This window comes from Pongo abelii, chromosome 12, assembly GCF_028885655.2.
Source record: "Pongo abelii isolate AG06213 chromosome 12, NHGRI_mPonAbe1-v2.0_pri, whole genome shotgun sequence".
Lineage (NCBI taxonomy): Eukaryota > Metazoa > Chordata > Mammalia > Primates > Hominidae > Pongo > Pongo abelii.
Window position 1 is genome coordinate 76,040,463 of NC_071997.2, and position 14,469 is coordinate 76,054,931.

The following is a 14,469-nucleotide window of genomic DNA, read 5'->3' on the forward strand; positions in this document are numbered from 1 at the left end:
TAGCATGATTTTTTCTCCATAAATTTACTTTTCCTATCTAATTATCTCTTTTATTCCAACACACCCACACCACTTGTGCTGCTCCCATCTGTCCCCTGAAAGCTCTATTGAACTACACATAAAAGCCTTTTTCCTTTAATTATATAAATTATGTCAATTTAGAGAAAACGTTGTTCCATAAGCACTATTCATTTGGTAGAGTCCATTTTTTCCCAAGTATGACTCCAGCAGCAACCAATCCTTAATGGATTTAACTAATTTTTCCTATCAGTAGCATCCAGATTCTACACAGGTTGTGCAACATAATTAGGGTCGCTCTTCATGAGAAAAAAAAAGTATAATTCTGCACAAGTTTCTCTTCAGGAGTGCCAGAATGGTAATTTCTATGCAAATAACAGTTGAGGAATACCATCACTTGCTTTAAGGATCCTGGAAAGCCTTACTCTCTGACAGTTTTTGTACAACAGTTACAGATTTTCATTTTTCAGAGCAATTCCAACTCTAAAAGAGCCATACATCTATGGCCCTATGAGACTAAAACAAACAAAAGGCAAAGCAAAGTCAGAAAATGTGAAAAGGATAAAGAGGCAAAACGATACATATCTATCTCCACAGCAAACAAGGAAACACACATAAGGGGAATAATGTGTCTGAGAGAAGCCTCCTTTCTCTGCCCCCATGCTAGTAATTCTGCATAAGCACTGTGGTGAGGTGAGAGAGGACTTCAGAGATGTGATGCTGGACCTGCTCTGTGTTGCCATGGAAGTGAGAGCTTGATTTCTTTAGCTCCCACGTACCCTTCTCAGCACTTGTGGCAACAGTGACAGGTTCTTTTCCTTTGTTCAGAGACTGCTCTGGCAACCGCCTTGCCTTTTGCTAAGCCACTGAAAGACAGCATTGCAAGGCCACATTGTAAGCAAATTACTTGAGAGGGAGACTTTTCATTTCCATTCCTAAAATTAGACTCTTCTGTGTGTGCTAGCACTACAGAAATAGAAACACTTGCTGGAAGGGGCTCACTCAGGGGTGATCTGAGTTACCATGCCTTTCAAACAGGTTTGTGGAACCACAGTCCATGTGCAGGTATATGACAGCAGGCAGTTCCCGGTGCCTCTATGGATTCAGAAACTGGCTTGCAAATGTTGGCTTCAAGAGGTGGATGGTTTGTTCTGTGGGGAGGGGGGGGGGTCTCTGAGCACAACGAATATATACTGCTTTCCAAGCAGATGTTGGCACCAGAGCATTTGATCAAAAAGAACAAATTTCCCAATAGGACTTTTAACAAATGTACTTAATTGACTTAGGAGCTACAGCAAACTGCTTGTTCATGTCTCTAGTCGAGTCTCTTTATGATGCAAAATCCCAAGTCAGCACAAAATAGGTGAGAATAGTTTAATAATAATAATTTTTACCTCGGCATTACATCTGAATAGTAACTGATGTCTTAAAGGGTAGCACTATTTATTTATAATAAAATCATCAGGTAGGTATTCTATATTATCCATTTACAGATATTTTCTAGTTGAATAGGCCTCACTGCAGATGCAGCAAATAAACATATCGACTACGTCTGGATTAAAAAATCTTTGTGACCATCAAGAAAAGGATAATGAATGGAGTAGAAATAGCTAAGCAAGGTTTTTGAATTTGGGCTAAAAATCAAATTTCAATTTTAAAATTTCAATTTTAAAACCACGACTGTAACTATCAGTTCCCCCTATCCACCCTCCTCCAGTTCACTCTGAACCAAAAGGCCCTCTCTTACCACATTCTGTTAAGCATAAATTTTCCATGCATGGGTGGGTATTTGTGTGTATATAATAAACCTTTATGATTTTCAAGTACTATGGAAATGTGTCAGGGAGAAGACCCTGTAAAATGCACTTTTTGTTTTATTTATGTTGTATACCATGGCGTTAAGAAAAACTGAACATTTATTTTAAAGCGGGAATGCAATAAACATCTAACAAATCTCAGATGGCTAAGCAGATCCAATGTTAGTTTTTAAGATAAATGTTGGAAAAAATGAATTTATCAATAAGATAAAAATAGGTTTAGTAGCTTAATTACACTGAATCATGCTAATGGTATGAACGGATTAAGGGAACCACTGTGCACACGCTAGAAAGAACACTGAATAGGCCTACATCTTATGCCTGGCCTTCACTGGCTGCCTGACAGGAGGATGCTCCTAACCTCTGTGAACCCAATACACCTTGACTGAAAAAGGGGGTTGTCCTATGTGACACACAAGGTTCTATCCAGCTCTGGAAATTGATGATTCTTTGTATAGAGAAAACCTGTATTTATTTGTAAGTATGTATAGAAGATAGGTGTGTTCCTTTTTATTTTGATACAAAACTCCTTAAAACTACTTTACTCCCTACTATGTCATTATTTACAAACGCCTACTTACATTATTCAGAGTGACTCCATCTAACTGGATTCAAAAGTTAATGAAATCTCATAGACAGTAGCTACATTTATTTAAATAAATTTATTTAAGCACAATTTTTGTTTGAGGTTCACATCACATCACATATCCATGCAGTGGAACTGACAGCCAATGTGAGCAGTTTAGCATTATGTGTATTATGTGTACTGTAAGAGATTATATGCAATTCTTTGAAAAAGATTTAACTGTGATCTGTAAAAAATGTTCCCATTTGTTCATGTGCTCGGAAGAATATCCTAAAGTCCAGGTGACCTTTAACTACCATTTGTACTAACTTTGAAGAGGCATTTTCTTCTCAATAATAATAACTAGCACATAATGCAGCATTTTCTAAAAATAATAAGACTGGTTCTTACCTTAGGATACCTTTGAAATGTTGTGTTCCCAAACTGGATTTAAAATACTGCTCAGTGATTCTTGCAGGACACAGTACACACCATAGCAGATCAAGGAGCTCTACATTCACTGGGGATGACCTGCCATGGTGGCTATACAGAGGCTCCATCAGCACTTCCTGTGGGCTCCTCTTCACCACTGGATAAAACTAACTTAATCTTCACTGCCTTTATCTGTTCTTGAATAAACAGCCCTTCATTCTGGGACTTGAACATTTTGCATATGTATAAAACATGGGCCCAAGCCTTTATTTACACCTGAGCCCACAAAATGTAAGAGCTGAGAAGAACCCCTTCATTTACAAATGAAAAAATTAAGGTCTTTGCATCTAACCAGGGAGAAATCCACAAGCATTTATTATACTCATCGTGTTTATTTTTAAATATTTATATTGCTAGGGCAAAGTTGTGACTTTCTGTTCATTATACACAATTTTATATAAAGAATAAAAAGGGGCATTGAGGAAGATTTCTTCCTCCAGGACAGTGCTTTATGTAATTAGTCTGAACTCTAAACTAAAAGCAAAAATCCTGGCTACAGCTGCAAAGGTGTTTTACATACTTGGGATTCCAAATGCCAACTACGTTCTTACTTCTGTTTATTCAAAGACAAATGGACAGGCTTTAATAAACTTGGGAGTGAAAAGGAATACCTTCTGATCAAGGCATAGTGAACAAATTCTTATAACTGAAAATCAAGTGTTCGAATATTGAGATTAACTTAGGCTAGGATGTCAGCTTTTCTCATTGAATTGACCTTGCAAATCAGCTAACATCATAGTTAGAAACAGTTTCTGCAGGGAAATCTCATGATACATTATTTGTAATAGTATCAGTAACATCTAAGAGTAAGTTGTACAGGTAAATGCCTTTGTGTAATCCAGCTGAAGTCTCAGTCTCCCATGAGAATTCTCTACATGATGCTCACTGTTCTGAGATCCATTTATTGTGTTCCATCCTAGGGTCTTACCTACTGTCTGTATTCATGTTAGTTTGTATTTATAGGAGTAGCTGCAACTGGTACCTTTATTATATCTTAGTAGTAAATGAAGGCATCACTCTCTGATATAGAAATTTAACAGAAATCCCGTTTTTGAATTGACAGATCTACTGCATTCTTTGCATATGTCCAACAGCATATTTCAAACAATGGGTTCTCTTTGTATTAAATTACTTTGACAAGTAAATAGCTGTTTAACTAAAACTAAAGCATTGTTTTCCCATTTGTAACATCGCTGAAATCTGCAAGAATCTGGCATGGTATAACCGATACCATTTTTTCTTTTGTAATGCTACATATCATGATGGTGCATCCCACATCAATAACATCTTAGCATCAATAAAACATGATCTTTCTTAGCCATTTCTTAGAGAGAAAAAAATGAAACAAAACAAAATGAACCAAAAACCTTCCTTGGTAGCAAAATAGTAATGTATTCAAAAGGATATAACTGAACACTTTAAATTGAGTAGTTGTTTAATCTTGCTTAGTCTTAACTATGCAAGTACTATGTATTCCAATACACATAGACACATCAAGTATAGTTAAGGACTCTTCTGATTTTCCTTCAAGACTTCTAACACTCACTTTTACAGGTTTTTAAGAATCAACCTTGTCATCATTTTCACATTTGTTGTGCCTCTTTTTTTTTTGATAAGATGGCACACATGCTATTAGTTTGCTGTTTGATGTCAGCCTCAATTCCTTCTCAGAAGGAAACTAAGAAACAAAAATCATTTGGATTTTTTTTCTATTTCTTTTACATTCCCAGTTGCCTGAGAGATGGCACAACCATATTTTGTAGGTTTCTTTGTAACAAGTAAGAAGTTAGATGTTTTCAGTCAAGGGCCTTAGCACAGTCATACTGTGAATTTAACATAAAAGGCAAAAAGGAACACAAAAAAAATTTAAAAGGAAAATAATGAAGAGCAAAGAGAAAACAAACCCACCAGTAGTATTTTATTTCATGACACAATCTCTTCTGTCATCATGAATTTTAACACATGTACAGTTTGAGAAGAGAGAGAAGTACAGAATTCCACCCTTAGCCTCAGTTTCTGTTACTTGTAGTCAACCAGGGACCAAAAATATTAAATGGAAAATTCCAGAAATAAACAAGTTTTAAACTGTGGGCCACTTTGAGTAGTGTGATGAAATCTCATGCTGTCCTGCTCCATCCCACCTGGGATGAATCCACGCTGTCTACACTTCCTGCCTGTTAGTCACTTAATGGCCATCTCGATGATCAGACCAATGGTCACAGCATCTCAGTGCTTGCGTTCCAGTAACCCTTATTTTATTTAATAGTACTTTACTAATAATAACTTTGTTATTAGTGTTGTTAATCTCTTACTGTGTCTAATTCATGAATTAAACTTTACCATATATTTATGTATAGGAGGAAACATAGTATTGTAGGGTTTGGTACTATCTGTGGTTTCAGGCGTCCACTTGGGGTCTTGGAATGTATTCCCCTTGAAAAGGGGGACAACTACTGTAGGTTTATTTCACTTAATCTCATGATTTCTGGGGAGACTGTTAGCCAATGGAAGAAAGAAAAAAGGATTCTTATGTGCAGTACCTGATAGCCCAAATCATCACTAATGAGCAAAAGTAGTTCAAAAACAAAACAAGATTAAAAAGACCTAAAATGTCTTTCTAAAGGGTCTTTGCATTAATGTTCAAATTTCTTTTCCTGAAATACCAACCTGAAGATTGGTTAGTCTTTGACCTTTTATTTAAACTACTGCTTACTAGTTGTCTGAGGTATAATTTTCCCTTAGTCATTTATGAAACAGAAATAATTACCAGAATGTAGAAAGAACCCTAGTGACTAATTTCTTAGAAAACTTCTTGTTATAAAACATTAAAATATATTATTGTCCACATCTTGGAAAGGAAACCATCCTAGAATCATATTTGTTCAACTCCTCAACAAAACATTTTCTGAAAACCACCTCCTCAAAAGACCAGCATCATTCTCATCAAGTTAATAGCCCATGGAAAGAATTTTATAAGTGAAACGTATGGGAAGACATTAAACATCCTGGAAAAAGTGCCACTTTACTTTAATAAGGGGAAAGAAATGAAGTCCCAAAGTAAAAACTGTCAATTACTGTCATCACTTTGTTGCACTGAAAGAGTTCAATTATACCACAAAGAATTTTAGCATGTACTAATTTAATTATAATGTGAAATCTTCCAACTACCTAGTTCAGAAATTAGCAAATTTTCTATTTAAATAAGAGTACCTTCCCTATATCCACCAACTACATGCATGGTGTATATGAGTAGTACCATCAACATGTCTTTATTTTCTACTTCTCATTATTTTATCCTTCTCCTTTGTTCTTCCTTTCAAAATTATTTCACATTCTCATTTCAGACATCTGTATCCTTTAGTATAACACTTAGAAATCTGGATAAGATGATGGCCATCATGGAACATAATCACACTCTACATTGATGAATGGCTATTTACAAAATGATTTCTATCATTTAAAAGAGAAAACGTCATTGAGCTTTTAAATTCCAAATAAAATGCTACAACTTAAATGGCACTGACTAGCTATGAGCTTCTGGAAGTCACCCACCTGGGGCAGCATGCGATTTTCTTCCTCCAGCTGTCTTACTCTTGCCTCCAGCTGCCTAACATAGGACAAGGTTGATTCTAAAATTAAAAAGAAAGAACTCACATTATACACACAGGTCTTGTTTGGTGTACTGTCAGGATATTTCTGGCTTGATTTATTCAAATCAGATAGTGACTACTTAGTCTGTTATCTAAAATGAGAAAAAAAAAAAATCTCCCAGAAAAATAAGAACAGAAGCCACTGAAACTAAAAACAATTTTGAACAATTTTACAATGTTAAGAAATATAAGATAAGATACAAACTGGCATATTTACAGGTGGTAGTACACACAATTGACAGACGATTAGTGTTAAGATTATATACAGAACTCTTACAAACCAATAAGAAAACACAAGTAAAGGTATGGAAAATATTTGTCAGAAGTGGAAACACACTAGATATATAAACCTAAGAAAAGCAGTCCAACATCATTATTAATTAGTAAAATCACGCACACTTAGAACAGGGCAAAACCAGAACTCAAACCTGAATCTAATACCGAAATCCAGTCTCTCCACTACTCTAAGCCCTTTTAGCTATTTTTAATCACTAAGAATTGAGACATTTCAGAGGAAGACTTTTAAAACATTTCCGAAGTTTGATCCTCTTAAGATGGAACAAATATTTTTCTGAAGTCAAATCGTGTTTCACAAATCTTTCTTAAATGTTTAGTATTTCTTGTTCTGCAATAAAGTGTATTGAGGTCAATTAAAAAAAAAGAAGTATTAGAGAAAATTATAGGTGGTGAGACTGCAGGCTTTTTGCACACCAACCAGCCTCAGAATAATAGGCATCTTGAAGACAATTACACTCTTTTCTTCTGATTTTGTACATTTTGAGTTGTCAATGAGTTGTTCTACATATACAAGACTATTTTGCAATGTTAACTACAACCAAAATAAACTACAAAGCTCCATTTAAAAAAAAGAAAATAAAACAAAATTTTTCAAACATCCAGTTCTCTTTATTTCCCCCAATAAAAATTTCAAGACTTAAGAAAAATATTTGTTCTTTTCACAAACTTACAGATATTGACAGAAAAAACATGAAAGAGCTATTTAGAGTTAGAATGAATTTTGACTGATTTTGGCTGACTGTGACAGAGACCCAAGTTTTTCACACATCTTTAGGTAAACTAGGAGCAGATCTGAAATCGACTATTTTTTTCATTCCTTCACAAGCTCAGGCACGTGCTGAAAGCTCAGAATCATTATCATGCTTAGTTTCTGTTCCATATTGAACTCTAAAGTTTACGGCTTTATGTCAGGAAAAGGGGTCACAGGTCAAGAAAAGTGAAATTTTATTTCTGGGAACAATCTGATAGTAACTCTTCTTCATTAAAGTGAAAATATTCAAGATCATCACATAGTAGCAATTCATTCATCACACAACAACAAAATATTTCAGGTGCAGTGAAAGGTACACAGCAATAGACTTTCTCCAGAGCACACTTCTGTTACATTAGGTAGCTAGTCAAACATGAGCAAGGCAGGAGAGGGCTCCCCCCAAGCCCACCCACTAAGAATGTCAGGCAACCATCACAGGATAGTCAGGCGGTTGTTAACTGTCTCTCTAAAATGATAATTAGTTGCAGCCAACACCAGGGAAAGGCAGTCTCCCAACAGATAGAAAAAAACTTGGTACTGGTGATCACCACTTCCCCAATAAGATCTCTGGAGTTGGGCGAGTGGTCTCAAGCATGTGTACTAAGAGGAAAAACAGCAGTTTAACTGGTATATGATCTTCCTCTGGAAATGCGAGACAGCTAAGGGAAGAATGCCTCAAGTGAGCATGCATACATCTTCAGTAAACACACTGCACATGCTCCCCTCCCAAGCGCTAGCAGGCTACTGCACATGTGGACAGTCCATCTCAAGGGAAGAATCAGGGTAGAAGGGACATGAAACCCCAGAAGCATGCCAATGTATAAAACCCAAGTCAAAAGGTCAAACAGTGCACTTGATCTCTCAACTCACCCACCTGACCTTCTTCCAAGTGTACTTTACTTCCTTTCATTCCTGCTCTAAAGCTTTTTTTTTTTTTTTTTTGAGATGGAGTTTCACTCTTGTTGCCCAGGCTGGAGTGTAATGGCGCAATCTCGGCTCACCACAACCTCCGCCTCCCAGGTTCATGCGATTCTCCTGCCTCAGCCTCCCTAGTAGTTTGGATTACAGGCATGTGCCACCACGCCCGGCTATTTTTTGTATTTTTAGTAGAGACGGGGTTTCTCCATGTTGGTCAGGCTGGTCTCGAACTCCCGACCTCAGGTGATCCGCCCGCCTCGGCCTCCCAAAGTGCTGGGATTACAGGCATGAGCCACCGCGCCCAGCCATTCTAAAGCTTTTTAATAAACCTTCACTACTGCTCTAAAACTTGCCTCGGCTTCTTATTCTGCTTTATGCCCCTCAGTTGAATTATTTCTTCTGAAGGAGGCAAGAACTGGGGCTACCGCAGACTCATATGGTTTCGCTACTGGTAACACTTCCACAGTTAATATTGAAGCAGAAGAACCTCCTCAGTGTTCCTGTTCTTCAGCCTCAGACACACAAAAAGGGCAAGAGGCAATACGGTAGTGCACCTAAGTGTTTGGAGCCCCTAAGGATCCACAGTTAGGATGGATATTGATGCCCTGATCTGAAATTCATCATGGAAACACAATTATTTTTATGTGGAAATAGTTTATATGAACCCAATTCTATTTTTGTGACCTCTAAAGCAATGAGCTAACATTTTATTTTCTAAAATACATAAGCATCAGTCCTTAATTCACAAATACAACAATTAAGCTCATCTCTGACTAGCTTAGAGCAGGCCTGTTTTCCAAAATAGTGTGCAGAAAGCCCCCATCACTGACATTAACATGATGACTCACAGACCTCACACCATTGGAGAGGATTAGCTTTGAGCATTTCTCAAATAAGAAAATAGAAACACAGGTAAAGAAAATTGAAGACATTTGCTAAAGATTTCCTCTCATTTTTTTAGCTTAATAAAATCTTAAAACTCTGCTTTATGGACTCTTCCAAAGAGGGAAAAAGTATGCAGCATAAATGAATAGCAAAGTTATTGATTTCATGATTCTGCTTTACTCCTGCAAATGAATAAGTGATTTGCAGATCATCAAGATGTGAATGTAGATTGCCTGATTTACACTGTTTTGCAAGCCCTGCTCTTTCCTCCAGAAAAAAAAACCACTTGATAAGGCCATCCAAGTGAAAAGTTCATCAGCAATATTCTATTTAAACCACACAAAAATAAAGTTATATTCTTTTTTGTTCACAATTTACATCTTATCTTTATTGCCCCTATGCTGCACTATATATAAGGCTGTGATACTTAAAGCAGCTGGAAAGACTACACAGATTGATTCAGGTGAAATTTGAAAAATGCTATTGAATGGAATTTGTTTTAATTCAGTGACTGTCTTCAATCCCTTTATCTATTTCTCTTTTCAAAATCTTTGCAGTTTATATATCTGATGTTTTCACCAAGTCTCTATATTATGAAAGTATTATGTCAGTTCAGGAAAAAAGGGGTAAATTCCTGAGTTTGGAAAATATTCTCTAGCTCCCATTTTTAATGTTGAATTACAATAGATCATGTCCACATCTTTTTTCTAAAGCATTCACTGCAAATACGGGCTGGGACAGAGAGAGACAGAGCATATTTTTAAACAGGTGAAATAATGAAAAAAAATAGCTTTACAGTGAAGGCAAAGGCGAAAACATTTTGAGTTCATTCATTCAACATTTATTGTGTCACTGATTTGTGTCAGGCACTGTTCTAGGGTTAGGATGAAGATAAAGCCAGTTATTGTAAATCTTAATAAGTTTCTCAGAACTCACATTCCCTATTAGATTACAGGCATTCCAGAAGGTTCTGTTAATTGTTCCAGGCTCTTAGCCCCTGTTGCAATTATTACTTAACAATTAATGGATACTCAAACAAAAATACACTCTTCCTGGGGGTAAAACACAGGAAGAATATCTGATCTACATGTATAAATGAGAGTACTCAGGCTGTTTTGTTTCATTCAGAAAGAAACTATTACGCCATCCTTTAATGGGAGTGAAATAGAAAAATATCTTTCTGGAATATACTGTGAGATCAGCATTGGGTCCCCAAGTCCCTACAGGAAAAGCCATTAAAAAAAAAAAATCCAATCTCCCAACTGTGACATGAGAAAAAAAGAAGAAATATTTGTTTAGTTAAACCCTTGGGATTTTGAGGTTTGTTACTTACCATAGGTCAGCTGAGCCTGACTAGTAGTGCATAACCAATAATTAAATTTTTAAAAATGTAAGCTATATTTTAAATAAAATAGAATAAAATAAAGTATAAGAAACTCAACACTTTTTTTAAAAAAGTCACATCCAAATCCACATCTCAGTCATAGCTAATCATTAGGAAAAATTGATAGAAACCTCTCATGGTGTGAGAAAGAGAAGAAAGAAGCCTTTTGGGTACTGGAACACATTGACCACATCCACTGCAACCCCCTTCCCCATGCTGCTTTTTCCCTTTTTTGTCCTTTTTCAAGGGCATCAACTATAAAATAAGCTGAACTTCCGGTACACTCAGGGAACATGATGGATAGCTGTACCTAAGGGAAGTGTCTAAAACTGGCATTCATTTTATCATAAAGTCATTAATAGAAAGCTGCATTTGAATGTACTATAATTTAAAGTGACCATTACATTTTATACCACTGGCTGACAGCTTCATAAAACTGAGATTTCAGAATGCCATTTTTGGCTTTTAGAACTCTGAGAATGAGGCTCCAAAAGAGAATCAAAAAATAGCCAAATTCTCAGCTACAAAGTACATAAATATATAATGCATTAAAAAAGGAGCTGGCTAGGTGGCTCATGCCTGTAATCCCAGCACTTTGGGAGGCTGAGGCAGGCGGATCACGAGGTCAAGAGGTCGAGATCATCCTGGCCAACATGGTGAAACCCCGTCTCTACTAAAAATACAAAAATCAGCCAGGCATGGTGGCGGCTGCCTGTAATCCCAGCTACTTGGGAGGCAGAGGCAGGAGAATCGCTTGAACCTGGGAGGCGGAGGTTGCAGTGAGCCAAGATTGTGCCACTGCACTCCAGCTTGGGTAACAGAGCCACATTCTGTCCCAAAAAAAAAAGAGCCTGTATTCAAGAAACTTATAAGCAGTTGGGAGAAAATAAAAGGGAAAAAACAATAAGGTAATTTGAAATTTAGGGCTAAATCCTGTGAAAGGGGAGCAAAGAAAAAAATCAACATTGGCAGTAGTTCTTATGAAGGAGAAACTCAAGCTTAAAATGCATCAATAGAATTTTGATAGGCCAGAGAGATATGAGTGGAGCCACCGATGGACCTGGGCCAGAAGCCAAAAATGATCCTATTGTAAACACAGAAAGAAAGGAATCACATGATAGAAAAGAAAGCGACATGCACGCGGGTGCAGGAGGAGAGGCCAGGTTATTTCCCACAGTCACCTATCTGGAAAAGCAAATATCAAATCACGATAATCCAGTGGCAATTTGCTTTAAAGCTCCCAAAAGTTATTTTATTTCTCTTTCCACCCTGGGAAACCTATGGGCATCTAGACATTAGAAAAGTAAGGTGAGGCAAACAATATTGATGTGAAAATCCAGTGACATCCTCAAGATGTTCTTTGGGTGAATCTCAGGCCCATTTTCAAAGCAGAAACTATTCTTTGAACCTACGTGTAAAAGTTCACAGCATCTGTTGCAAGAAAAACAAATTAAGAAACATACATAAGAATTCCACTAAATTCCGCATCTTCTAAATTCAAATTTTAGCGGTAGAATGTACCTTAGAGCTTTTCTAATTCAACTTCTACCACAATCCTCTGACTTGTTTTGCAAATAAGAGAACTAAAGCTCAGAGTGAGATGAACTTGGTTGCTAACAATGGGGACTAGTCAAATATAGTCAAACAATTGTGTTTCATTACTCGAGCATCACATTAATTCTCATATGGCATCTACTAATCATGAAGTAACATACATAGATAAATACTAAATTCTTTTTTTTTCTCCCTGACTTTAGACATTCTTGATGGATTTACCCTTACAGTAACTTGATATTTCCTTGGACAATATTCTTGACTTGATTTCACTTCAGCTAACCTGCAATGCATTCAATTGTATAAAGGAGCTCTGTTCGTTTTCTCTGTTAGTTCGAAAACACTCTGATAAAAATATTAAACCCTCTTTACTTCCCTTTTGTTTCTAAAGCAGTGTTTCCCTACAGAACATCTATCCTCGAAATCACCCACAGATTACACTGATGATTGTATATAAAAGGTTTATTATTGGTATTTGCAACTGTCTAAGGTTTGTCACACTTCTGAGTGGTTTTGATTAGATGAAGTGATGTCATATTTCCAAAATCTCAGGGCAGAAAATAAAATCTGGTAATGGTCCATTGTAACACAAACTACAGTATTTGTAAGAGTGTATAGGAGGAGGCTGGGCACAGTGGCTTGCACCTATAGTCCTAGCACTTTGGGAGGCCAAGGCGGGCAGATCACCTGAGGTCAGGAGTTCGAGATCAGCCTTGACAATATGGTGAAACCGCGTATCTACTAAAAATACAAAAATTAGCCAGGTGTGGTGGTGCGTGCCTGTACTCCCAGCTACTCGAGAGGCTGAGGCAGGAGAATTGCTTGAACCTCAGAGATGGAGGTTGCAGTGAGCTGAGACAGTGTCATTGCACTCCAGCCTGGGGGGACAAGAATGAAACTCCATCTGAAAAAATAAATAAATAAATAAAGAGTGTATACGAGGAAAATTATCTGGAAGACTATAGTGGCCATGAGTTTATAGGTGTTAGCTTTTATGTGGCTCTCTAAGAATTAGTCTCTGTGTTGACTTGACTGTTTATCCCTTTCAAAAATCATGTTGAAATTTAATTGTCATTGTAACAGTATTAAGAGGTGGGACCTTTAAGAGGTGACTAGGCCATGAGGGCTCCACCCTCATGGGTGGGATTGGTGCTCTATAAAAAGATGAGTTTGGGCGGGCCAGGTGCCGTGGCTCACGCCTGTAATCCCAGCACTTTAGGAGGCTGAGGCAGGTGGATCATGAGGTCAGGAGTTTGAGGCTAGCCTGGCCAACATGGTGAAATCCTGTCTCTACTAAAAATACAAAAATTAGCCTGGCGTGGTGGCAGGCACCTGTAATCCCAGCTACTCAGGAGGCTGAGGCAGGAGAATTGATTGATCCTGGGAGGCACTGGTTGCAGTGGGCCCAGATTGTGCCACTGCACTCCAGACTGAGTGACAGGGCAAGACTGCTTCTCAAAAAAAAAAAAAAAAAGATGAGTTTGGCCCCCTCTTGCTGTCTTACCTTCAGCCGCGACATGATGTAGCAAGAAGGCCCTTACTGAATACTAACCCCTTGATCTTGGATTCCCCAGCCTCTAGAACTGTGAGCGAATAAATTTCTGTTCACTATAAATCACCCAGTCTGTGGTATTCTGTTATAGTAGCAAAAAGTGGACTAAGATAGTCTCTCTCAGCAAAAGAGGCCAATAGCCACATGCTTTCCAATTCATAGACAAACTTTTCAATAAACCCCAAGCGCTAAAGACATGGCTTGCACTCATTCCCTATGAATCCCACTATCCACAAGCTTTTTCACATCCCTAAGGAAATTGCGTCAGAACTGTGTATTTTAAAAATTATTACTGTTCTGAAAAAAGTGTTTTTCTTCTTCAGGCAAGCAAAGGTCAGCCTCCTACTTAGAATCCATATTAACTCCACAAGTATATGTGATTATATTTCTCACTAAAATTGGACACTTTTCTTATTTTAAAAAAATTTTGTTGGAACCAGCACTTTCAGATTTGCCTGGATATTTAATTCATACTGCCTTATTAACAGAAATAGAATTTTTTAATTGGGCTTTAATTGCCCTAAATAATCTAAAATTGATATCAGATTTTGCTCTAGTCCACTATTTATGAAGCAAATTCTACTCT

At 37.2% G+C, this 14,469-nt stretch overlaps 1 protein-coding gene across 6 annotated transcripts in view; it reads right to left on the reverse strand.

Annotated features, from left to right (window-relative positions):
* CCDC85A (coiled-coil domain containing 85A) overlaps positions 1–14,469 on the reverse strand; it is a 196,743-nt gene that overhangs the window by 35,506 nt on the left and 146,768 nt on the right. For 5 of the 6 annotated variants that reach the window (XM_024242489.3, XM_024242490.3, XM_024242491.3 and 2 more), the window contains exon 3: positions 6,445–6,521. The exons of the other annotated variant lie outside the window; for it this stretch is intronic. In XM_024242489.3, the coding sequence (XP_024098257.2) occupies positions 6,445–6,521 (77 nt within the window). The remainder of the gene's footprint in view (positions 1–6,444; positions 6,522–14,469) is intronic. 6 annotated transcript variants of the gene reach the window in all.